This window comes from Poecilia latipinna, unplaced genomic scaffold (genome assembly GCF_001443285.1).
Source record: "Poecilia latipinna isolate Pla-1442-1.1 unplaced genomic scaffold, P_latipinna-1.0 Scaffold1395, whole genome shotgun sequence".
Taxonomy (NCBI): Eukaryota; Metazoa; Chordata; class Actinopteri; order Cyprinodontiformes; family Poeciliidae; genus Poecilia; species Poecilia latipinna.
In genome coordinates, this window is record NW_015114011.1 from 136,213 (window position 1) to 163,728 (window position 27,516).

The 27,516-nt window shown below is 37.7% G+C and overlaps 1 protein-coding gene and 1 long non-coding RNA gene across 2 annotated transcripts in view; one reads left to right on the forward strand and one right to left on the reverse strand.

The window, feature by feature from the left end:
* Positions 1-24,892, forward strand: part of LOC106962287 (sodium/hydrogen exchanger 9-like) — a 93,943-nt gene extending 69,051 nt beyond the window's left edge. The window contains exons 13-16 of the mRNA XM_015056606.1: positions 8,099-8,144; positions 9,286-9,341; positions 21,583-21,688; positions 21,776-24,892. Of these exons, the coding sequence (XP_014912092.1) occupies positions 8,099-8,144; positions 9,286-9,341; positions 21,583-21,688; positions 21,776-21,943 (376 nt within the window). The 3' untranslated portion in view covers positions 21,944-24,892. The remainder of the gene's footprint in view (positions 1-8,098; positions 8,145-9,285; positions 9,342-21,582; positions 21,689-21,775) is intronic.
* On the reverse strand, positions 13,503-16,782 carry LOC106962290 (uncharacterized). The gene is made up of 2 exons (XR_001427941.1): positions 15,206-16,782; positions 13,503-14,837 (listed from the first exon to the last, which is right to left on the reverse strand). It is a non-coding gene; the product is annotated as an uncharacterized LOC106962290 (long non-coding RNA).
* Positions 24,893-27,516: the final 2,624 nt, after the last annotated feature.

A 27,516-nucleotide genomic window follows, 5' to 3' on the forward strand; every position in this document is an offset into this window, starting at 1 on the left:
TTTTTTTTTTATCATATTTTCCATCGATTTCATAACCGAATCTACTCTGTGTCGACTTATCAAATAAATTTACGACAACATACATCGATACTTGTTGTAATGTGAGAAATAATTGAAAAGCTTTAGATGAGTAAATAAGTTTGTAGGATACTGTGATTGAGAATTTTGTAACAAAAAGCATAATTTTTATTGAAAAAGACTCGCATTTTTTTCTACAGCTACCATTGTGGCAGTACTTTCCTTTTGCGTAGACAATTGTCGCCTTGTCATATCCTCCCATGTCTTAGATGACACCACTACACTAAATTTACTCTGTTTCCTTGTGTCACGTTGAGGAATCCAGGTGAACGGCACACTGGCAAATGAACTCTGTGTCATAGCAATAGATTTGGCAATCCTCACCTCATCTCCCCGACTGTCCTTGGCTCTGAAATCTAAACAATTCCTTCCTAGTGAAGTGACAAGATCTGAAACACTGATAGTTGTCAGCTCCCACATTGCAGGGACATATTATGTATTCAGCATCTCAGACAGTGTTAAAATATGTGAGAAATGTCACACGGAGCAGAATTGGAGAACGAGGCGAAGCAATAGCTGCTGTGTTTCGCCTTCCGTTCCCGATCGAACGGCAGCATGGATCAGTGGCTGATTAATCAGCACAGGAAGTGTCGAAAAATGTTGGTGTACGTTTTAATCTCACTTGACACAGTCTTGCATAAAATAAATAAAAAAAAAAAAACATTTAGAAGAAATCCATGTGAAAGAACACATTGCTGTAAATTTTATTTCATAGAATTTCTAACCCTTAATTAATTAAAGTCTTGTCATTTAAGTTTAATGGCTGCACTTAATCCTTATAGATGTAGTAATGTTTTAACTCTGCCAGTTTAGATTAGCTTTAGATAATAGCAGCAAATCCAAAACCTTCCCACACCTCTTGATTTACTTGTATTTTTTTAAATAAGACACAAAGCCAATTTGTACGCTTTAAATGAACATCTTGAGCAGAACATTGCCTTTTGTTTCTCTTTGTTTAAACTCTTGACAAAAAGATCCTGGATGCCGCCGCTGGCTGTGGTTTTGTTATTTTTAGTTTAGAAACATAAGAGTCGTATTGATCTGCTGCACATTTTCCAGGGTCCTTTAGGTTTTGCTTATACATAAGTAATGCAATGTTTTTTACTGATGGCGCCATTTTTCACTGTTAAAATAGCAATTATCCAAGGAGCCGGTCAGATGTTTTCGTGCACTCAACATTGGCATGAGTTCTGTGTTAATCTTAGCCTTGGGATATTTGGTAAAATTGCTTTTAGCAAGGCACAGACAATTCTAATTTTTGTAGCTGCCAATGATGGTATTAATTTTTAAATTATAATTATTTAATTAATCAATGAAAAAGCGTAAGCTGGCTCAAAAGCAGTCACTCTCTTCTAATAACTGCCGTGCAACATGTTTCCACTGATATTTTGGTAATTTATCTTTGCCAATGGGCTCCACGTCTTTCAGGTTCGTAACCCTCATTATATATCCTGTCATATTTAAGTTGGGCATCTAACCAAGTCATTCAAAACTCTTAATCTAGTCAGAAGAAACACGTTGGTAAAATTGAAATATTATTTTAAAACTAAATCTTCTCAGGACATAAATAAATTGGTCCTGAACTGTACGTCCAAATTGGTTTTGGAATGGATGAATTAGGCGTTGAATAGTACCACTGATCATTTCTGTTGTGAAAGGCACTGTTTATATGTATTTATTTATTTTTCTGTCTCTTTCTATATTTTGTTGCTATCTAGCCACCTAGCTTACTAGCTATCTGCCTTGGCATCTGTATTCACAGTTTACTTGTACACCAAGTTTACAACAAATACCATATCTGCATACTTTACAAGACGAGACCTGTTCAAATCCAGCAGCGTAAAATCCACGCACTTGTCACACAAGTATGTTTAAAACAACCAATGTCATTTTGTGTCCGTCTTATTTCCGAAACATGAAAAGCTTTCCTGATCACATTCAATGCAATTTTTGTTCATTATTACCCCGGAGGTCCTAACAGTCCTAACAAAAGAATTAATGCTCAAACATTTGGACATCTGTTGAGTGGGTGTTTGTTCGTCAGCATGCCAAAAAAGCAAATAAAGAGGATAATGAACCATGCTGTAATGTACATAATTTCCACAGCCTGCCGATATCAGTCACATTCATGCATCTGATAACCTGCACCAGTGCACACACAGAGAAACACTGCTGTACTCTGCCAATTTTATTTTTACACCAGCTCAAGTCATGCGGAATTGAGGTTAAAGCTTCAGAGGCAGTGGGATTCTCATCTGCCGTTTCTGCAGACTGACCCAAATATAGCAGGCTTGGATCTGGTCATGTATGAGCAGCAGTTCTTTTTTTTTTTTTTTTTTCAAAGCTCACAAAACAAAGATGGAAACCTATCTTACATTGTTCTTTGTTTTATGTGTGTATATTGTTTAAAATCGCAACATGAGAGGCCTGAGTGATGCTCATGCATGTTAACATTTTGTTTCTCAAAACACTCGATTTTCCGACGGAGACGTGAAATCTATTCCTAGAATCAGAGACGGAAGCCCATGAAAATGAATCCAATGAAAAAGTGATATGTTTTTGTACCTGTATGTCCAAGCAGATATGATCTGTAACAGCTAAGTGATTAAAATGTCCATTTCGATTTGTGTTTTTAACACCGTATTCTCTTTGTATATGTTGCACTGGGCTGTAAATGTGTTGTTGCTCGTTCCAGTTCCTGTCGAGGTGCTGTGTACACCATCGAGTATGTTCTTAGCGTCTCCAGAGGGAAAAAGCAGCCCAGTGGGAGTCGGGAACAGGAAACTCCAATGATGACTTACAGCTTTCTTTGGTCTAAACCATGTGTTGGGGGGGAAAAAAAAAAAAAAAAAAACCTCAACACATTGCCTGTGAGCCTCCTTTGTTTTTATCTTTAACATCACCCATTCCTCTTTAAATTCCTCTTTTTCGTCCCACCCACAGAAACAGAGGGGCCGTTTAAATATTTTACAGTAAAGTTATGAACTCCTCTTCGTGTTCATTATGTGAACACAAACAGCTTGGCTTTATCATCTCCACCAGTGTCACATGGACTGATGGCGCCACGGAGACACAAGCACACATTCGCACATACACACACATCTCATAACAAACGTCCCTGTTCATCCTGCATAATAGAAGTGTTAACTTGCAAGCATGGATGTTCTTGCATGCCTGATTTTGTTTGGCAAAAATGATGTAAACAAAATAAGGTACTGGAACTATTAAGGCATTCCTTGAAATCGTGATGAAAAAGCAAGCGGATGGCTCGCAAGCGAAGGCCATGCGCAAAGTGCTGTGACGTGCCACAGTGAGTCAAGGAGCGCTTGAGTCACAACTGACCTCTGAGGCAGACGGTCCAGATTTTATCAGCACACAGGAGCTCAGAAGGAGGAGCAGGGACTTTTCTGTTGGATTCATTGCACATTTCAGTCCCACAGTTTTAGCCAGATTGCAGGAGATCAACTTACAGCTATTGTGCGCTTCTCTTTGAGTGGGATGTTATTTGTGTTGGGTGTGCTTTCCCAGCAGAATGGAGAGCTCGACCTTATTTTGGGAGCCAGGCGGGACAATCAGGGCTTCACATCATGCTGTGGCAACTGGGCCGATCTTTATTGTTCTCTATTTCCTGAAATGGATATGCATCTATGCAAAGTTTCTCGTGTTTCCGTCTCTCGTGCACTTTATTTCGTCTTCTCATTGTTTGTTTATTGTTGCCAAATTTCCAGTACTTTGTCCAGCACATTACATCCACCAGCACTGTTAGATTTTATTGAAATGGCAGAGGATACGCCAGCAGAATGTAATCCATAGTATAAACAAAGGGACGCTTTATTTTCAAAAGATTTTAAATTGGAAAATTGTGGCAGGCATTCAGCCCCCCTTATCCTGATACCTTTAAATAAAATCCATTTCAAGCAGTAGTCTTCAGAAGTCACCTAAATAGGAAATAGAGTCCATTTATGTGTAATTTAATCTCTGGATAAATACAGTAAAAATATAACGGTACCAACATTTTGCTGGAGAGTGTCCTTTGAAAATCCATTTTCAAGAGTTGCCACGGCTTCTTTGAACTTTTACTGAGCCATTCTGAAACGTGAGTACGCTTTTTGACAGCCGTGGTCTTGATGGAAAGTGAACCTCACGCTCCCAGTTGGAAAACTTTTTTTTTTTTCTGAGCATGATTTAGCGACATTACTCCTTCCATCAGCTTTCTTCAGCTTCCCTGTCTCTGCTGAAGAAAAGCTTTCCCCACAGCGTAATGCTGCCACCACCAGATGTGGTGACATCTGCAGTGGTTTGTACTTAGATCAAAGTAAAGAAGCTTGAAAACAAATGGACACTGCACATCAAAGATTTTTATTTGTAAATTTTATTTTTTTATTTTTTTAAGTATGTTATAACCTTTGCAATTATTTTGTATATTTTTTTGTTAATCAGATAGAAACATTGAAACTTGTCATCTTAAAATGATAAGAAAATGCATCGAATTTGAAGTTCCATAAATATTTAAGCCACTGTGACAAGATTTCAGATTTATTCTTCTGAATTAGAGAAGAGTTGAGGAGCTTGGGCTGAATGAATATAAAACAATGGCTGCAGAGCACAAGAGGGGCATTGATAGTAAAAAGCAAGGCTGTGGTAGGAGACAAACGTACAACTAAATATTTCATAAAGCAGCCTCTCCACACAGAAACACTCCCTTCCTTGTCTTTGCTACACCTTGGTTCTGGAAAAGAACGCAGCTCTCTCGTATCCTCTTACACGTCTCTTTCTCAAACTGCTCTGGCCCGTCTCCCGCTCAATCTTTTACTCACATATTCTCCGGCATTACATCAACCCATCTTGTCACTGTCAAGTCGTCACCGATCATCCTCCGTCGTGCTCACGACTCTGGATCCGTCTTCCCTCTTTCCCTCACACCTCACCTGCCCGTTCCTCTCTCCATCAGCTCGGTGACGCAGCCTGTCGACACGGAATATGTCCCGCCAGACGAAGGTGCTGTGTCATGTGCATCGCCAGGCTGCCCAGGCCTGTCACGGCCTGCCACATCCTGCAGCGATTTGCACTGTGCCGTAAAGAAGCAGTAAAAACAACAGCTCCATAGCTGAGCCAACATAACTGCGCTTGTGAGCCGCAAATCTCGTGCGACTACTTACCAAAACCCTTGTGCGACTCGATTTAGTCTTACTTTTCTTCGAAAAAGAAGAATGGAGCCCTGGGTTGGCTGAATAATTAGAACAGGAGTTGAGAGTTGGAGGTGTGAAGGAAGAGAATTTAAAGGAGGTGTTGTAAAAACAGGAAGAGTAATCGGGGAGAAGTCGTTGTAGAGAAGATAAAAAGGGAGACAAATTACTGCAGACAGCAGGTGCTGCAAAATAGGTGTAAAAACAGGTGGGGAAAAAAAGGCAGAAAAAAAAGAAGCTACAATGAATTGCAAAAGTATGCATACCTCTTGAATTTATTCACATTTTGTCACAATACAACACCGAACTTCAGCGAATTTCATTTGGATTTTATGTCACAGATCCTGGACAAAAAGTAGTGCATAATGAATGAGACATGAAAAAAAAACAATGTATACATGATTTTCAAAATGTTTTCCATATAAAAATCTAAAAAAAGGTGGCTTTTTTAAGAACCATATTTTGCTGCAAGTACAGCTGCTTGTCTATTCGAAGTTTCAAGCTGAATGCTTTGCCCATTCTTCCTTTTTCAATATATATTTTAAGCTCAGTAGATCTGATGAGAAGATCAAATCTCACAATATTCCGTTGGATTTAAGTGTGAACTTTACCTGGACCATTTTATCACATTAACATGCCTTGACCTAAACCATTTTAAAGTATTTCCGGCGATAGAGTTGAGGCTATTCTTCTGAAAGGTCTGTGCTCTTTACCATCCCTATCACTGCCTCAAGTCTTTTAAGAATCTCAATCTATGTATTTCCATCTGTCTTCCCACCAGCTCTGATCAGAAGAAAAACATCCCCAAAGCATTATGCTGCCCCCACTATGTTTGAACATAGCAATGGTCTGTTCAGTTGGACGTATAGTGTTAGTTTTAGAATATGGCTTGCATACTAAAAAGCTAAATTTTTAGAGGTTTTATGTTTAAGGAGGTAGAGAACGCAGAGGTCTTAGGTCTCAATAAAACAACTGAAAATTGTTCACTTTTGCCCTTCTTGTTTCTATGTCGTATCGCAAGTATTGTAGCTATGCTAGTTTGAAGGCGACAGGAGGACGTATAATGGAAAACAACAGAACATATGAAAAGCACAAAATAATCTAAGTTCTGCTGCATACAGGACCAAAACTGAAAATTAAGTTACATCAACATAATGAAGAATAATGATCTGAGAGGCAATATCTTAAGTCTGTTCTAAATAAACAGCGAGAGAGAGAGAGAGAGAGAGAGCTGGGCTGTGGAGGGAGAGCAGCCAAGACCTAAATGTGCACAGCTTTAAGTTGTCGCAGCACTTTGTTGCTCTGATGAGAACCTCCTGGGCGGTTATTGCAGGGAGCTGCTGGTAAAGGCCGTTTGTGTCAGCACATTCAAAAGCCTCACAGACACACGGTGATAAATAGCAGTAGGATTTCTCAAAGTGTCCTGAGCAGCACTGCTGGGCTCTTAGAGTTAACTGCTGACCTGCCGGAGCAAACATCAGCAGCCATTTATGCGCCTTGAGACATTTTACTCCCACGGCCCAATGAGTTCACATGGATTAGTGGGGTGAATGAAAGGCAAGACGATGCTGTTGTTTTCCCAAGAAGTGGCTCACTGGGCATTCAGAGTCTGCTGCTGCTGCTGCTGCGTCACTGTATTTCCAGTCAAAGTGTGCAAGCCGAGCAGCCGACGCAACGCTGCACCTCTGCAGCGTAATCACAGCAGCCGTGTAGCATGCCTAGCAGATTCCTGCTCCGTTTTGTCATTTATCAAAGGTTTTACCCCACTGACATTTTCCTGGTGTGACGTGGAAGAAGTGGGTGTTTACAACACAAAAAAGCCAGATGGGTATCCAACTAAATAGATTTTAATCGATCCCAATTCAGTTCATGTCAAGTCCAGTTCACTGAAGTACAGTAGAAACATATGATCAGAATCATGACAAATTGTATTCGAAGGTCAGTTTAAATTATAACACATTAAAATTATATTGATCATATAATGCCAGTTGGTACAGAAGCCACCTCAGTACATGTAGTCAGCTACATTTTCAGCAATCCCTCAGTCTTTGTGAACATGTGGCACCATTAAATAAAACTCCAGCAGGGCCACCCTGGGAGATGAGAGAACAACGGAAAGAACTCACTGGCCCATAAGTAGAAAAGTAAAAAGAGTATCCACAGTTAATGGGAGCAATGCCTACGTAAGCTTCCCCAAAAAGAAAAAAAAAAAAAATACAGCTAGCACAGAGTCAAGGGTACTTTCTACATAAAAGAAAAGAAAAAAACTATAGTACACAAACTAATAGGAGTCAGACGTCTGTCAGTGTCCAAGAAGGACATATAGCTAAATGAAGAAGTCCAGAGCCTGGGGTAATTTCTACATCAAAGAAAAGCAAAGAGATTACAAAGTTACTGGCAACAATCCCTCCTACAGTTACTCTGTCCAGAAAAGAAACACTGCTAAACACAAAATCTTTTTTTTTTTTTACATTTTTAGTCGTATTTCGAAATTAAAAACACCTAAGCACTGAGATCCAAGTACATTCCAAAGCTCACAAAAGAAAAAAAAAAAGGACACAACGTTAATGGCAGCAATAGCACTGCTGCCATTGCCATTGCAGCTTCGTCTTGCTCAATCCAGGAGCAAGACGAAGCTAAACGCATAAATACTGGTCAAGAAGAAATTTCTATAGGACAGACAATCAGAGTATACTAAGGTAACGTTAGCAATATCCCTGTCAAAATCGCCATAAAGAAAAGACACAATCACAGAGGCGTTGAGGAAGAGCATTTTGTATGTTTTATGTCATTGAGTCAGGATGTTTTCTTAACCTTTCTGTGTCTTACTACAGAGAGGAAGAGGAGACAGACGGCAACCTTCAGGATGTTTCCTCTGAGGTAAAAGATGAGGAATTCATTTTTTTTTTTCATTATTAAACATATCTGTGAATCATTTCACTAAAGTCTGCATTTTTAATTTTTCCCTGCAAGCTCTACATTGACTTATGACTCTTAGATAAAAAAAATAAATAAGCCAGTCACTGATTATCAAATAAGTACTTGTTTCAAATGCAAATGAGAGGACTGCTTACATACCCATCACAAGTTTATCTTAGAAAAGTTTTTTCTTTAGAAAACATTCTTTCCCAAATAAACCTTGGAAAGATGAGTGCGGGTCTCCATTAAAGAAAAGCATATCAGTAACTTTAGCATGAAAGATGTCGGCGCATATTTTTCATACATGCTGTGTGTAGAGGCTGTTAAACTTTATTTTCTGAATCTGCACACATACTTGTAAGTGCCCTAGTTATTTCCTTTTTTTGAATACTACCCAAAATTACAGTGAGTTACTACTATAATGCATCCTGGTTTCATATTAAAGGCTACTACCTTCAGTCTGGTCTCTGCATTTTAGTTGCACACCACCTAACATAAAAGTAAAGGAAATGCACTTTTGAGTCTCGTGCACCACATCCTTCGCCGCACAAGTAAAAGCTGCTGGGTTTTTTTGTGTGTTTTTTTGCATGGACGCATCTATGCATACAAACACCTCTCACCTCATCTCACTGGTGCATCCCAGCAGCTCTTTAGCATATCTCTTTCATCTTTTGTTTTTTGTTTTTCCTTGTAACCTTTCTCTTATCTGCATGCTATGAATCAGAAGAAGTCTGTGAATCTCTTTTGCATTGATTGGCCAAACAAAGATGGGGCCGTCAAGGCTGGAGATTCATCCCGCTGGAGGGACGAGGCCAAGTTCTGGTGTGTTTGTAACCTTGCTCGGGGTGTGACTCCGTACAGGAGGAGGATCTCAGGCTGTGGTCTCACTGTAACTGCACTTTAGGGATTGTGCAGGTTATGAGATTGGGACGTTTCCACTATGGCCGCCCAGAGGTCTCACTTGTATAAGTGGAGATGAGTGGATATAGCCCCTCAGGCTGTCCAGGAGTGCCGGTTTTCATCACTTCCCATCACACAGCAGAGACTTTAGAGGGTGTTTTTTGTGGCTAAAGAGTAATATTGCTTCTCTTCTGGTCTACAGGTTGATACCAAGAGGCAGGACACATCACAAAGCCTATGGCACCGTCTGGACCACCAGTATCCTTTCACCGCTTTTTCTTTTTCTGAAAGACTTCTGGATGTGTTTTTACTCCCAATAGTTAATGCACTGGTCTTTATCATATTACTGCATGGTAAGTTTTTTTTTATAAATAATGATCACTGGAGAGAAAACCTGTGGTATAAGTCAGTGCCACAGATTTTATCCAAATGTTACTGAAGCGCCATGAAATATAATAAATGTGAATTTTCTTTGTTTTACAGAAATCTAGGAGAAACTTTCAGTTTTTCGTTCTTGTAGAACAAATCACTTTGCAACTATGCAAGCTAACAAAGTGATTTGTAATCATTTTCAAGTACCACATAATATGAATACAATTAACATTTCCTTTCTGATTTTCTGTCAAAATCTGCTACCACGTCTTCTATACTCACATAACTTAGCTCTTCTTAGCTGTTAACCAGCACCTCTGACGCATATAACGACAAACATGTTCATACCCAAGCTAATGGTTATTTTTCTTTATGCTAATCTAAACTGATGGTACATCTTTCAGAATTGTCTTCACTTGCGGCAAAGATGTTTGAAAGGAAATGGATCTTTTACTTCAGCATGATAACGTCATAAATTAAACATCAAGTTAAACCTGTTGAATTTCTTCTAAGAGAAGATCCAGGAGTCACTTGAATCAGGTGATCCAAAGCTTCCTGTTTGCTTGGGGGATAAACATGACAGAAGTTTATCTTAGTCACTTCAAAAGGGTAAATACAACAGAACATCCTATGCACGTATAAGTTGGTAAACGGCTACAAAAACATAGTGACTAACCAAAACTTTCACAGTATTGTTAGACCTGTAACGCACCTTTACCAGGAATATCAATAAATGGGATGGAGTTTACAGATGCTAACTGCAGTGTTATTATAAAACAGAGGTCAGACATACAGATTTATTACTTTTTCATGGATTTTTTTTATTCATTGTAAGCGGTCTATTAAAAATGTTCCAAGTTGCAAAACAACTTTTAACTTGGAACTTTTTTTTTTTTTTTTATGACAAACAAACCCCATATTTCTTGAAGGCATTGGGCTTTATCAAATTATTCACCAAATCACTCAAGTGATTTTTTTTTAGATCTCTCCTTAGTTTGACCGGATATCACAGATGGCATAATAAAAAAGAAACCATGAGGCTGGAAGAATTGTAGATCTGTGAACCAGAATGGTGTCACAGCATGGATGCAAGCACAGCAACAGCCAACATGTTCCAACTCATCAAGTTTTTAAATTCCAAGTATTTTGTGGATGTCAGAGACTCTTATCATTGCACTCCACCGGTTCTCGTGTTAATCAGATAGGGGTAGTTTATCTGTGAACCTCCAGAGTTCTTAGACCATTATTCCGGGATTAATGTTTACATCTGAACGAGACTCTTTGTAAATGCTAACTGAGTTGCCAAGAAAGCAGAGATATTGCTTCAGGAGCAGCAAAATGGAAAATTGCATTAATGAAACAACAAGAGGAACTGTTGTTTTACGAATGTTATGCTAGGATTCAGGAAGACTTAAATTTATTTTTTTCACAAATTTGCAAAGCATTAGCAACATTTTCACACAATAGCATAGGGAGGTATTGAACATAAAAAAAACAAATAAAAAAAAACAACGGTATTGAAACATCTCATAATGCAGGAAATCTGAAATAAAAACTAAATGTTTGGATTTTGACAGGATGATTCAGATGCGTGACAGCAAAGCAGACAGTCAAATGAGTTAGTTGTCGCAAACTAGTTTTGACCTTTCAGTGAAGTTTCACAAAACCGCATTCAATTTAAAATAATCAAATTTCTCTCATGAGCTGGCCTCCTGACTTGGACCTGTTTAGTGAAAGGGAGATCATTTTGCTGTGCGTCAGTCATTCCTGCAACAGGACGAGCTGAACATGCATAGACTCAGATGACTGCTCTGTGCGTCTCGATGAATCCGTGTTAATTATAGGACTGTGAGCACATATAAATGGAAAAAGAAGAAGAAGAACCGAAATGGATGCAGCAGCAGCCTGCTGCACAGAGAGCTCTGGATTTGCATTATTTTTCCATTTTACTTTTCTTTTCCCAAGTCTTTTTCTGTTGCTTTGTGTCCATTAATTATGTTAGCACTAATTATCTATCTTTGTTTTAGTTTCTTTGTAATTAGGGCTTCTCATTCTGCTAATCTCTTTTGATTTTTTTTTGTCTTGTTTTCTGCTTGGTTTTTTATTGCACTTTGCTTTCCTTATCTATTGTCTGCTTGTGGTTAATGTGTTTTTTTATGCATTGTTACATCTGTTCCAGTCTTCTCACACCTGCTGCTCTTAATGTTCTTGCTGCAGTTTTTCTGGTGAATGTACATTTTTTCTGTCCTTCTTGGATAGTTTTATAATACATGGTCTTTGGTGTTATTTTGGCTGCTTTGCAAACACCAGCCAATAGCGTCTCTAATAGTATTGGACGTTCATATCTCAAAAGTTGCAAGGATGCATTGTCCCAGTTTTGTTTAGTTAATACTATAAAGATGGCAGCATAGCTTCCATTCAATCGGCATGAAGGTCGTTACTAAAGACAGAGCCAAAACCTGTCATATACCTGCATAGTGTGCAGTGTATCCTCGGAAACGATTTTGCCCTATAAAATGAAACAGATATTCCACAAAAAAATGGGCCGTCATATTGTTCCTTCTTGCTCTCACACATCTCCATGTTCCTGCCAGTGAAATGCCTCCTCACAGTTTGATATTGTCTCACCCACACTCGCACAGAATGGTGTGAAAAAGAGATTTACTTCACCTGCCAAGTTTTAAAGAAACACAACACTTTACAACTGAGGACATCTATGCTCATGTTAGACGTCTTTGCAAAATAGAATTCACATTTATTGAGTGCTTTTTGGGAATAATTTAAAACGGGACAGCAACTATTTACATAATGAGGATGAGCATTATGTTTTCTTTTAGGATCAGACGGGTTTTAATCAAGCACTGTTTGAGTTCATGCTGCCAAAGCGCAGAATAAAGAAGTGGGGAATGTCGCTGAATATATTGAAGCTGATTATGAGTTTTATTTTTGTGCCTGAGCTGGTTTTTAATTAGTTGCACCCTCTAAGAACATTTACGTTTTGTAAAGCAAGGTGTTAGCTGTCTTGATTAGTGCTATAGTAGAATACCAAATTATGACGATTCAAAAGTGCCTTTCAAAAACACACCTTGAACTTTTTATGCTATGTCATGTTGCAAACACAAACTTCAATGTGTTTTATTAGCATGTCATCTGATGGAATAACACAAAGTAGCATAAACTAAGATAAAAAAAAAATAAAGAAAAATGAACTAGCACCTGTGTCACACATTTAGAAAGTGACTTATTTTATTTAGGGTCATCAGAGTAAAGGGGCCTGAACTGATATGTACACAGCACTTTTTATTTGTATACGTTTAAAAAAATCATGTCATTTTCTACCTCTTGACAAATAAAACCTTTCACCTAATATCCCAAGCAAGTACTCTGAAAGTTTGGGTGGAAAAGCTTTTTTTTTTTTTTTTTTTTTTTAAGAATAAGCTTTCTCTCACTATTGAGAGTTCATTTTAAAAACATGTATTGAGTCAAAAACATTTTCAGAGTTCAATTTTCATCACTGAAGCTCATTCCTGTAATGTTTCGCGCAAACTAGTGGCCGTGGTTTAAAAGTACACGTAATGAGTTAATTTGCACATATGTGGGAGAGCTGATTTTTATGCATTATCCTTATGCAAATTAGAGGCAAGGCGCGAAGATGAGAGAAAGTGTGAACAGGATGAAAGAGACGTTTCTGTCTAGTGTTTCATAATGACGGTGGGAAAATACACACACAATTTGAAGGTGCTTTCAGGTGGAGCAGTAAATCCTGCTGCCACAAAGTCGAACTCCAGCTCTACTCACAGGTGTCCAAACCTCCAGGCAATCTGCTGCTCCCACCCTGCTTTACTATCCACGCTGTAGACCTGGGTGTGGGACACATTTAGACAAACATTATACTCCAAGGTGTTCATTTAGATGGAGATCAAAGTCTGTTTGATGCTTGCTGCTGATCTGGTTTGAATGCTGCAACTTTAGAGGCTGGAAACAGATGGTCTTGCGTCTCGACGGCCACCCATGGTTAAGAAATTTAAAGCTGGTGTTTTCCGTGAATGTGATGCGGCTTTGGCGGCTAACCTTTATTTACAGTAGCACATACAGTTTTTTGTCTTAGAGATGAACACGTTGTGTCTAAAGTGTGTGTTCCAGTCCCAGAAGGAAAGCCAAAAAAGCCTTATGGCTTAAGGAAAGCCAAATGCTGGTTGAAGCTCATGAGAGAGTTGCATTAGCCCCAGTGAAACTGGGGTAAAGTTTTTGGTTGTGGAGTTTTTTTTGTTTAACACTATGATAAAATAATATTACGCTGAAATGTTGAAGTACCATCATAATCATCAGCCAGAAAGTTAAAGATTGGGCAAAAAATGGGACATCCAAGAAGAAAATGACTTCAATTTAGTCACAATGTGGTTTTAAGGGCAACAAACAGAATGTTTTGGAGTTGAGAATACAAAGCTCTGACCTCAGTCACATAGAAAATTTATGGGCAGACAAAAAAAAAAATGGTGCGTGTGAGAAACACGGTCTACAAACGTAACTCGGTTGCACCAGTTCTGTCAGGAAGAGTAAGCCGAAATTCTGACCTAAAGCAAGAAAATGTACCCTGACTTAATGTCAAACAGTGTTAAAAATATACATAACCTTTTTTTTTTTTTTTTCTCAGTGAATAGTGCTGGCAAACTGTAAATTATTTGATATTAGGCTTGGGCTGGCGTAAATAACAATTTTACTGTATTTACACCTGTTTGAAACAAAACGGCATAATGTGTTCTACTCATTTGTAATTAAAATTGATAAGAATAATCATTCTGCAATCTAATATTGGCTCCATATTTTTTTCTTTTTGTCTTTTACAGCACAGACTGCAGAAACTCTAACATACATGTCACTTGCAGCTTAATGACTATAGTTTTGAAACGACATCACCTTATGGAGAGTGGTACTCTTTTAGTTTGCACACTTGGCTCTCCTCTTTTTCATGACTTTTTGTTCTCTGCTTTGAGAACAAAGAAAAATGCAAATTCCCTGTTTAATCTCTGGCATTGCCTCTAAATGACTTAAGCAAATAAATGACGTGATGGAAAATTTTAGCAATTTTGAAGCTGTAACTTATTAAAACCTTGTTTTAATACCAACTTGTTTGGAAAAGAAAAACAAGAAATAAGAGTTTCAGTAGCGATCAGTGGAGACATGTTTAGATATTTATACTTGCGCAGGCAAAACTGCTATCAAGAAACTTCATTGACAATCACTTTTACATTAATGCTCCAACGATAGAGTTAATTGCCTTCCTAAGGTCTTCTTTATGAGTACAAGTCTTCTCAATCACGGCTTCATCCTCACCAAGTCCACTTCTTCTTGTTACCTTGTGGTCTGCTCTCTGACGTCAAGCTAAAAAAAAAAATGTGATTTTTAACATGCCAAACTAAACAACTCCAACAGCAAAAAGTACTGTCTAAAATTAGGCTATGTTAATCTATTCCACATGGTCAAATTCCAGACTGGTCAAACAAGTTTTCTGACCTATATACAGAAACCCACTATACATATGATGATAAGATCAAGGAAGCCAAAAAAAACTTTCTCACAACCTTAATATTCACAACCAGCTCGTCGCTCTTCTGTACAAAAACATCATTTTAGGAGCTTTTGACACATTCCATTTATCAGCACTCATTTTCCAAGCTGTGACATAGTAAACTCTTAGTAGAAGGGGGTTAGACACGATTAAAATAATTTTATCTGTCACCAATGGTCACCTTCTTTGTAAAGTTGACATCTATTAGCATGCAGTGGAGACACTTTTCCTTTGGACAGCAGACTTGTGAAGAAAAGGCAGCAAAGAGGTCACTCCTTTCCAAGAAGAACATGAATGATAGAATATAGGATCTGCAGGAAGTACAAGGAAAAAGTGAAAAATCTTGAAAAAAAATATATCTGCAGAATAATGCAACCCATGTCTTTTACTGTTTTGAAAAGAACACTTTTTGTGTAGGAATCAAGCCCCCTCCAAAAGTATCTCCTTCAGACAACGTGAGTGAAATAGTTTCCAGTACCATTAGGCAGAAGACAGAAGTGATAACAAAATCTCTAAAGAACTGAGAGTTTGAACTCGTGTCAAAGAAACTCCCTAGATCTTAACCTCATTTGCGAATCGGTGGAATTTTCATGAGACGCCTCTGGATAAAAACAAAAAACAGAAATTATTTTCAATTCCAAGCACTTGAGACAAGAATGGATCTCAGTCAGGATTTGGTCAGTCATCTGAGTTCAGGCCTGCCAGAGTGAATTAAACAAAAAAAAAAAAAAAAAAACAGCACATCTTTTTGTCATTTGTAAAAACTTTGGCAATGACTGCATGGAACTAAATGTTAGCCATTTGCCATCCTTAACCATCAAAAATGATTTATGTCATCTTTCACTTTCACGTAGCAGTGAAGCAGTAAAGGAATGGAACTTGTGTTTGTTCCATGTTTTTCTTGTTATTACAGCACTTCTTGGCAATAAATCTTACTCATACTGTCAGAAAGTCTGTTTATTTTCCTTTGTAAGGAAAATGAATTTGTTGGTTGAGCAGCAGAGTTGATTATCTGAGGTTGTGCTGCTGAAAATCTATTCTTTCCCTAATCGCAAACAGAGGAGGCAGTGCGACAGTGTGGGATTCCTTCTCCCTCAGTGGAAATACAAAGTTGGTCTTCAGTTGGAGGCGATTTTAGCGCAGAGAGATACGGTGATGAGATTATTCAACCAGTGGCAACGCCATAGGCTTCTGGGGGTTAAATTAGCAAACTTTTCGCCAATATGTCTTTTTATCTTACGATTCCAAAAATCAAATCTAACAAATGGCATTAATACATAGTTAGTAATAGAATGAGACATTTGGTACTGCCAGAGAGAATTTGGCAAGTTTTCATAGACTCAACCCACACACTCAACTCTGCTGCTTAACCCTCAAATGTGATTTGTAAATCTGGTACTTCCTAGGTAAAATCAACAGTCTTTCCAACAGTATAATAGTGTTATTGCCAAGATGCACTGACACAACAAAGATATAATCAACCAAAAACAAATTGTTTGATTGTATCTACCACGTAGACTAAAATCACTTGATCTATGTGCTAGTGATATTTAATCCTTTTTGGTATTCTAAATCTTTACTTAAAGGAGGTCATCTCTAATAGATCGCGTGGCCGGATCAGTTAACTTGTCAGACTAGATGTTCCTTGCATGTCCAAAATACAGGTTACAAACAAAAAAGGTGAGGATTCATTTTCAGGCTTTATAGAAAAGCAATGGAATCGATTACCCATTCAAGACAGTTTGGACCCAACCCAAACACTTTCTTTCTGACACCAAATCCAACTGTGCTATATTCTGGTCACTGCAAAGTATGACCACTTGTGATTCAAATTTTTGAGAGGGTGTGTCTTATGTCCTGTTTATTGTTTTTTTTTTTTTTTTGTTCTGTTGAGTCCTTTGTAATTTATTGCTCACCTCCTTGCCAGGTTCTCATAGTTTGAAGTATTTGAAGTATACTGACGAAATCCCGTCTTATTGTATATTATAAGCTTTAATCAAAATGACAAACATGCAAACATAACATCAGGATATGTTTTGGTCCAGGACTGAAAAAAATCTGATTCACTTCCTGCTGCAAATGGAACAAAAAAACTTTGTGTACCTGATTTCAGTATTTATTCTTTGCGTCTGATTGTTACCTAAAAATTATTTGATTCCTCGCCAGCTTTTCTGATCGACAAACAGATTAAACACCACTAAAATACTTAAACACATCAATATTTTCAAGCATACTCTGGAGAAATGTTTTCTAATACTCGAAATAACTTTTTTTAAAGAAAAATTTTTAGGCTCAAGTGGCCTTAATTGAACATGAAATAAATCGAAATAGACCCAAGGACAGTCACTCTGCACATGGTGCACATACTGCTACCACCCAAAATAAATAAATTCTACCAGAAATAGTTTCACCTTAGAAAGCGAAGGTGAAACTATTCACCTTCAAGGACAGTCACTCTGCACATGGTGCACATACTGCTACCACCCAAAATAAATAAATTCTACCAGAAATAGTTTCACCTTAGAAAGCGAAGCCTGATGCTGTTTTAGTACGCGGCCTTTTGGAAGGAATCACAAAGAACTGGCAACTAACACAACGCTCCGGAGGATAAATACAAATAATGACAACTGATGTATAATCGGTGAAGAAGCACAGTAAACGAAAACACTGAGGCTACTTATATATGTATATAAATAGAGCGTCTTGCAAAAGTATTCCCTCTATATATGAAAAAGATTAAAGCTGGATCAAATACTATGAAGGTCAAGTGAGGAGGCTCTTCAATTATATACTGAAAGTTTTGGCAATCCTGCACCATGTGTCATCCTGTGTAGATCCAGCTGTTTAGATATGAATGGAAGATGGATTGAGGCGCCACGTTTTGACTTTGAATTCAGAATTTTTTTTTTGTTTCGTTTCTTTGTTTTTGACTCGTCGCAGCAGCCACACTTTATAACCTAAAAAGAGTTCATTTTGAACTTTCTGGAAATATGGAGCTGTAAAAAAAAAAAAAAAAATTTAAGAGATTCAACAGACATGTCTTTTCTCCCTCGTAAAATAAAAAAAGGAGAGGCAGCTTTTGTCAGGAGTAAAGCTTCTAGCTGTGAACCTGTAAACATTTGACAGTGATTATACTGTCAAACTGTGATTTAATCAGAATACGTTTGTGAAATACATGACAAATAAACTCGGAACATCTTTAGCCACGCACGCAAAATCAAAAGCTAAAATTAGAGACTGCAAAAACTTGACACTGGGGTAATCTGCCAACCAGCTGGTAGACTACCCTTAATATAGAACCAGAGCTTCATTGGAATGATTTAGACGAGAGCACACTTGTGTGTAAAATGGCTGCAGACCTAAGAATCTGTGGCAATCTAACTCTGTTTTGCAAAGAAAAGCAAAAGTAATTCCTGAAACATAGCTGCTTGTTTTTTTTTTTTTGTTTTTGTTTTTTATGCCACTGTTTGCATAAATGGTCACACTAAGGGATATAAAAGGTTGTCAAAAAATAAAGGTGTGATAGTTGTGAAAAACGTTCTCCACGACTTAACGAGAGGCGGGTGAGGGGAGACGTGGAGGAGAGTGGCTGAAACAGCAGCTCGGCTTCTTCCAGCTCAGAACTACTCAGCACGTTTTTACGCAAATCTAATTCAACACCTCCTTGAAACAGAGAGCAATAACAACCATCCGCTGAGCTGTGTTAATGTAGCGCGGCACCATGCCGACTGCTCCACCTCAAAATCCCTGTACCCTCTTTTGTTCTCTCCTTTCCTAATTTTGAGACTCATAAATGAATCCTGTTGGCGAACACAAAGAAGCCTATAATCCTAACCCTTTACTCATTGCTGACGAATGAGATAATTGTCTTCTTTCATTTGATTGTTTTTTTTTCTTTCTTTCTTTTTCACGTCAGGAAATTGTGCACTTTTACGTCCCACATTATCCGTTGCACACTCAGAGATATACATTTTTGCTTTTGTCCCATTAGGATGACAAAGGTGAAGCGGGGCTTTGTCTCTTTTTTTTTTTTTTTTTTTTTTTCATAAGGAACAACCAGAAGTAGCAAAGTGGCTAATAATTAGAACGCTCAGAACTTTTACAGCTGAAAGCTAATGAGTGTGCCGTCACACATAAGGAGCTGTAATAAAGGGGATCCAGGATCAAGTGTTTAATGGAATATGCTGTCACTAACTGCCTTGATTAGGGAGGTTTTGGAGTCTTATCACAGGGTGTAATTTTTATTACGCATTAACCAGAAGCATGTTGATATCCTTCCTTAACATTAACACATCATTTCTGTCTGCAGTCGTTCCCTCCGCCCACCCGACACACGACTCTTTGCATTACTTTGCAGCAGCTCTTAAGCACATTTGGAGACTAATTGTGGCCTTGTTTCTGATTTTAATCAAGAGCCTCATCGACCCGATACCCTGAAATAAGCTAACACAATTTATTTTTTTATCTCCGTCTAACTTTCAGAGATCCCCGTAGCTGATAGGAGCATGCACATCCGTGTGAAATGAAATATATTTGAACCCTTTAGATATCCAAGTTAAAAATAGCACCTAGTACCTAGAGCTTCTAATGACTAATATGGAGCTCTCTGTCTTGTAACAAAAGAGGCTATTGGTTCTTAATGACCTCATAAAAAGAAAAGGCCTGCTGGGCGTATCTGGAAAGACGTCGGTCATTTTAGCTTTACATCATGTGAATTTAGTGAAGTCGTTGAAATGTGCTGGTTTGAGCCATGAGACGGCAAATAAGTAGTGATTCAAAGACGGGGTAAACTCAAGTGCGTTCACAGACTATCATTTTTGCTACAACTCTAAATTTGATAGAGGGATGAATAGATATTTTTGACATGAATTAAAATGAATAAATATCCACATGTGCAAATATGTTGAACACAGACATTTTTGGAGTGCGCTTGTATTTTTACTTCATTGTACAGCTATCTACATTTTTACAAGTGTGCTTTTGGAGTTAAAGTAGCATAAAGTAATGCATACATCTACATTGTACTGACCTTCATGTTTTAGGCACATTTATGCTTAAACGGCATTGGCCACACAGATATAAATCACAGTTTACCCCGTCAACAGGTTGCATCGTGATTTGGAAACTTATTTTAATGGATTAGGAAATCCTCTGCTTGTTTCACTGATGTTTACAAAGAATCTCAGTATTGAAAAGTGTCTGGCATGGGGAACATGCAGAGCACCAGTTGTGCTGAACTCACCAGTTTTCAAGCTGATTCAAAGTGAACGTGAAATGAGGTCAATGTCAAATATTGTCAGAGGACCAACTGATGAGCTCAGATTGACTGATTTTAGGTTCTTCTCTCATGCCATTCAGAGAATTCACCTTGTTAAAATTAAACAAGCCGGCGGCAGCTGCTTTATACTGATAGCTCTAGAGAAATGGATAACATATTAAGGTGCCTATCTGTGTTAAAGAAAAACTAAATATCTATACTGTTATACTCTATTTTATAAGTGCACATTCTGTATGCATGCCCAAACAAGAATGTGCAGCTATGCCTGTTTTTCAGCCAGTTGGTTGAGAACCACTGATCCTAGACAGTCCAGTCAGTGTCCTCTGCTGGTGGAAGGTGAGCTTCTGTCCTACTTTTTAATTTTTTATTTTGCAGCTTGTAACAAATTTTCTTCTGGGAATGTTAGGTATACACTGTAACACCATCCATCTTCCCATAAAGTCTGACAAACTTCCACACTCTTGCATCCCCAGAGCATGACTCTGGCACCTCCATGTTTCATGCTGTCGATGGTGTGTTCAGTGGGAGGTGCAGCGTTTTGCATGTAGGCCAATTCAGTTTTGTTCTTACCCAGCAAACATGTGGAACTCTGTTCCACGTGTTTACTGGGTTCGTCATGTTTGTGGCAAACCCTAGACAGGACTTCTTCTGGCTTAGTTTCAGCAGTGGCTTTGTGTTTGCCTCTCTTCTATAAAGGCCGGTTCTGTGGCTGCCTCAATAATGGTTCTTCTGTTCAAAGACTATCTGAACTATGTTTCATTTTGGGAGGAGATTTAACATTTTACGATGATGTTTAGTGGTATTTATTTTAATCAAGATGCAAGCAATATATAAGTGTATTATATAAGTATTATATAAGGCTTTATGTGTACAATCATCACTATATATGCTCCTGTAAATGAAAATAAATTTAAAACAAAACAAAGCATGTTTATATATATATATATATATATATATATATATATATATATATATATATATATATATGAACAGTGGCTTTAAATTGTGGCTCATATGTCTAAAGTATTGCTCAAAGTTGATTTTAGAGCTATTTTAAACATGGTGGAGTGACATGATGTGGTATTTGAGATAAGCAGCTAAAACGGGAAGCCACACTTATCGCATAAGAAATAAAAGCAAGATGACTGATGGTCTTCTGTGCGAATCGTCCAACATTCTTTCTTTGCATCATTAAACCTGTGAAGTTGCTCCTTTCATTCCCAGTTTCAGCATATTTTAGGATTTATACTGACTATGGTTTTGACTTAACGAGGTTACAGATATCTAAAGCCCCTGCTGACCCACTGTGGCCCCCCGCTGACCAACTCACTGCCACAGTGGTGTGGTAGGTTTGCTGGAGTCTTCTGTGGCCACCAAAAGCAGGAGGTGATCAAAACTTTACAATGAATCTTCTTAGAACGGATTGAAACAAAAGAGATTTTTTTTTCCACTCTATTATTATTTACCTTTCAGGATGAGGAGCGGCCCTTTGAGACTGAACCAGAGAACTTTGACGTCAATTTGGAGAAATCTGATCTTCTGTCCACACGGAGCTGCGACTCTGGGTCAGAGCAGCAAGAGGACCTGCTGGAGGGAGATTTGGGCCTCGGCACTGGAGCGGCTCACGTCATTGAGGAGTGAATTTTTTTCCCATTTTAACTTTGCCTTATCATTCCCCCCTCTCCTGTTGCCTTAACGCTAGCCCCCACCTCCCACAGAGCGCAGGGACCATGGTCTGTGTATTTCAAAGCCACCGAGTGGGAGTTTGTTACTGTGACTCGCATAAGGTCACACAACCCCCATGTGCCGAGTTGTTGTGCAAAAACACACTCGCGCTGGAAGGAAGAGACAATTAGTGGAGGCTGGCATTCTTCCTGTTTCTCTACTGGAGATGTATTGTCCTGCTTTGTTTTTAAATTTATTTTCATATGCAGGAGCACGTCTGTAAATTAGAATGTCATCAAAAAGTTAATTTATTTCAATTCAAAAAGTGAACCTCATACATAGAAGTATTACACAGAGGAATCTCACAAGATATTAAAAGATATATATATATTTTTAAAAGAGAGGCTATGTTATGAGAGTGGTACATTCTGCAGACTCCTGGGGGATGCGGTCGATTTGACAGCCCTCTACAAGGAGTGTAAGCTGCAACAGGTTAATTGCTAAAGGAGCTGGCTGTTCTTTGAGTGCTGTATCCAAAATATTAATGAAGAGTTGAGTGGAAGAAAAAAACTATTATAGGAAAAGGTCCACAACCAACAGGGACAATGGGATTCCAGCCTGATGCCCATTCAAGAGCAGATGAAGTCAGCGCTTTAGAAGTTTCCTCACACCACGGCATTCAGAACATCAGATAACACGTTCCTTATGGTAAACCACTGCAGAACTAGTGTCAACATTCCTGATAAAAGCGTTACATGGGATAAGGGGGGGAAAAGGATTACTTCTGCCTCATGGCCCTAAGTCCAGCTGTTATATTTAAGTGCATTTTGCATTTTATTTCCAAATTAGAATCTCTGAGTCTGGACGAAGAGCGAATCCAAATTGGTTGAGCTCCAGTGTTGAGTTTTCCCACTAAGTTTTCTGTTAGTATTCAGTCATGTTCAGTGAATGCGAATATGTCCGCCAATGAAGCTTATTTGTCAAATTCACAGTAATTTTTGAAAATAACAACCTGTAAGCAGGTATTAAACGTAGTTTTTATTGAAAATTTCTGTACTCAAAGCGTTTTGCTTTTTACAGCTCTGTTTTAATATTCTAATTTTAAATGTTGGAACTCCGTTAATCAGTTCATCTGGTTTAGTGAGTTACTGAGATAAATGAACTTTTCAGTGTTATACTAATTTATTAAACATGACTGCCTTGGACATAACACTGTGAAGAGAGTGGTTCTTAAGCACCGTGTTTGGCTTATCCTCCTTGTGAAGGCTGTCGGTGACAAATAAAGGTCTCTTTCATTGATCTATGTAATAATATCCATTTAAAAAAAAAAACTGCATTTTGGATTCACATTACTTATAAACCATCTTCATTTTAAATCAACGGCAACAAAATGCTTGAGATATATATTGTTACCACTGGTAAATGGAATTGGTTACATTAACTGGACACCTATAAAAAAGATTTTTTTTTTTTTTTTTTTTTTTAAATACAAAAGATGAAGTGACCCTCATGGTATGTTTCGTAATGTGGGAACTCTCTCACCAGCATACCCAGTGATTGAATGCCACAGTGTTTCTTCGAATCACCCAGGATGTTATTTCAGTTCCTGTTCTCCTCCTCTTTTCTGCCCATCTCGCATTTTTGCCCTTTCAGCTGATTCAAATCCCCCTACTCATTTCCCTCCGTGTCCTCCTCCTTATCGTCCAAGAGCATTCTGTAAACATACCGGTTCTGGCTTTCATTCTAGAACGTGCATTGTTTCCTTTTTGACTCATAAATCTCTGGGTCGTCCCACATTTTTTATTCCCCTGGAGTGAATCAGGGTGCAGTTTGCTGTAGGTTAGGCTTTGTGTAATACACCCCCTGCCCTTGAAGTGATCTCTCTTCTATTTATGCAACAAATACATGGGTACATCTGTGGAATGCAGGTCTTTCAGCTGTTGCTTGCTGAAAATGTTTACCGTGTAAGCTTGATAGTACACCTGATAAGAGTTACGCTCTTGATTAAAGAGCTGCGAACAACAGCCTTTCATCACAAGTCTCCAGACTAAAATCCTTAAAAGAGCTGTTTTTTAAAACTAACTAAATATAGTTTGATTTTCTGACGCAGTGCCTTCAGTTGCTGTGCACGGTAGTTTAAACAAGGTCATCTCAGTTTTGTAACCCTTATTTTCACTTCCTAATTGTGTCATTCATTCTTATGAACTGCAAAGTTTTTGCCGATGGGTTTTCTTCTCCTCACTGATGTAGTTGTTGCCAATCAGTTGATTCATAGGCAGAGGAAGTTGACCAAAAACAAGGACCTGCTTTTATGGAGCTCAATGTTTGCCAGTGGGAAATAGAATCAACCCCAACACCTAACAATTCCTTTATTTTATAAACGCCACCGTTTTTCTCTGTTAATTATGCCATTTTCTGTAGTTTTCTGTAATAACAATCTTCTTAATGTTATTTTCACAAAACTGGATTTAAAATTAACAAGACAGGTGTATCTCAAACGATAAATGTGCTATTTGTCTTGTGCTTGAAGTACTTTTTATGAATGCAATGTTTTTATATGGTTTATATTTATCTCTGGTTATTTGTTTATGTTTGTATCCAAGTTTCCTCAGTTGCACGTTTTGTTTGTATTCTAGCAGTTACTTTTTTATTTAATTTACTTGTTTTAGCATTTATTGGTGTTATGATAGTTTGCATACTGCTTATTTTGTATTTAACTATAGACCACTATGTTTTAAAAAAAAGTATGGAAAATCTGACTGGTTGGTGAAACTCATATAGCTTTTGTTCACAAATAGTGATATATTGCAAGCATGTATGTATAGATGTTTAAAAAAACGTATTTTCTGTAACGCCATATTTGTGAGAAATATAGTTTTAAACCAATAGGAGCGGATGACCAATAAAGGACACTGTTTTAAACAGAAATGTCTAAAACATCATGGGGAATACTTTTGACTGGGCCGTTGCTTTAAAAAAAAAAAAAAAAAAAATTCAAGTAATAGAAAAGATTATTTTATAAATGCTTTGAGCTATAACTTTTTGCTTAATGAATTCTTACAATTTGACTTTTGCCTTTTGAATTTAACTTAAAAAAACACCTCTAGTATGGTGATCTGATTTATTAATCTAAAGTAAGTTTTAATAGGATGTTTTTTTTTTTTACTTAATTTTTTTAAAGTTGTTTTTGAGATTTTATTGATCATGTTTACTGTAAAGGAGGGGTGTTTTTAGTTTAGATGTCTTTGGCCTGTGTTATTGCTTTTGACTTCAGGCCCAGGCATGCATGCGTTAAACGACACACTTGTTTCTGCAAACAGCCTGAAGCTGAGCTATAAGCACCGATCACACTGACAGAAAAACGCAACACTTTTCTGTCACACTGCTGTTGTTTCAGTTTATTGTCCTGTTTAGGATTTTCCCTTTCTTTTCGATATCATCTGATAAAAAAGTTAAGTTGTTCATGAATTTTCCTGAGAGCCTCTTGTTTGCAACCGCTACTCTACTTCTACTTATTCATGCAGATATGAACTTATCAGCAAAATCCCTCCGTTGTAGAAAAACACATTTTATCAGCTCTGCTTTGGCTTTTTATACAAACTCAGTCATGTATCTCATTAAGCCATGTGCATTTTCTCAGGAGTGTGCTTACAAAGATAGACAAAAGCCAAATCCAACTCTTTCTTAGCCCTAACTCTACATTTTACTCATTCACACTAAGGACTAAACTCTATCAGGGTTTCCTGAGTAGGTGCAAAGTAACCAGACCCAAAATGCACTATGTTTTTCCTGAGACACACATGGAATCAAAAAGGTAAGAGCCCGCTTTCAAGTCTAACAACTTAATACTTTCAAAGTTAGCATACTGTTAAAGGCAAAAAATAACCCCACTGTCTTGTTTGAAGTGTTAAGATATTTGACTTTTGGTCTCTAACTGTTTTACATGTCAGTTTAAAATATTTCACCAAGACAACAAATATATTAATTCAGTCTAATATGTAATAATTTTTAGCACTTAATGAGATTAAAAAGAACCTATTATTATATATGTTGCAGGGTTAACATTTACACATATTAACGTATATTAGTATACGTTAATATGTGTATATCAAGTCCCCTTACTTTACATCTGAGGAATCGGTGAGAACTGATGATGCCTCAGTGTCTCATTTCTCAGTTAATATTTTAACTAACCCAGACCAGAGAGACGGCAACTAATGACTACACTGGACTAAAATCTAAGATCTAAAGATAGAAGTCTAAAACAATTGAGGAACTGTTAAAACTGCTGAACATCTTGTGAAACCACAATTTATTCATTTGGGCACAATTTGAGAAGGGCACAAAACGGCATTTCTGTTTCCCCTTTGAAATATTATGGAAGTGAAAGATGCTGGATGTTAAGAGACTCAACAAAGATGACTGAATTCTTGAAATGAATCAAAATGTGTTTCAACTAAGTATTAGTTTGTTGTGCTAACCAACTTTTTTTTTATTATTCTCTAGATTGTTTTCCTCGAAGAGTTTAGTTTGAATTGTACTAGATAAATGTGACGTAATGTGGAAAAAAAAAATCATTTTGTGACATCACGGTAACCTAGCATTTTGACAGCCATATATTTCATGCAGAACTAAATTAATAAAACTGGGTTGCTGGGTCATAATCCAGCAGCTATTTTGTTTGGATGGAAGAAGGTAAAAGGGATTCAGTACAAGTCAAAAGGGTTCTGCAGATAAAAATATATGGATTTGTTAAATATTAAAGCAGCCGCACTACTTAACTCCCCAAAATAAAACCCTGGATCTAAAAATAAGGATTATAGGAATTTTTCAAGGGGAAATAATTTTAAAACATCTGGTCTGTTCCACACACTCCATCCACGCCGATTACCGTTGAGCGTAAACAAAAAGTATATTTACCAAACGCCATAGGGCACCCCTAGGATATGTAGCCATTGGCAACAAATGTATGACTTTGCGGTGGTACTATTGCTTGCAGAAATACAGTGTTGTGAAAAAAACTGTCCTCCCTTACAAATTTATTTCACTTTTTTGTCACACTTCTGTTGTTTCGGATCATAAAAGTAATTTCAATATCAAACAAAGATAACCTGAGTAAATACAAAATGAAATTTTGGAAAATTATAATTTCATTTGTTTAAGGAAATAAGCCATCCAAACCAAGCCGGTGATGCAACTCCTCCTCTTATTACACAATGACTGAGCTATGATTAAACTGTGAAACAGATGGAAAATTTTCAACAACATGTCTTACCCCATGCTGAAAAAAATTAAAAAACAAATGAGAAGCAAAATACTAGATAATCATCAATCTGAGAGGGGTTACAGAACCTCAGCTACGGCGTTAGATCTGAGCAAACCACAGTGTGAGACATTAGCCATAAATAAACATCATATAAAACATCAGTGTTTGTTCCCAGTGGGAGACCTGCCATGGTAACACAAAGAATGCATCAAAAACTCATCCAGGAGTTCACAAAACGGCCCAGAACGACATCTACAGCACCGCAGAGATCACTTGCCTCAGT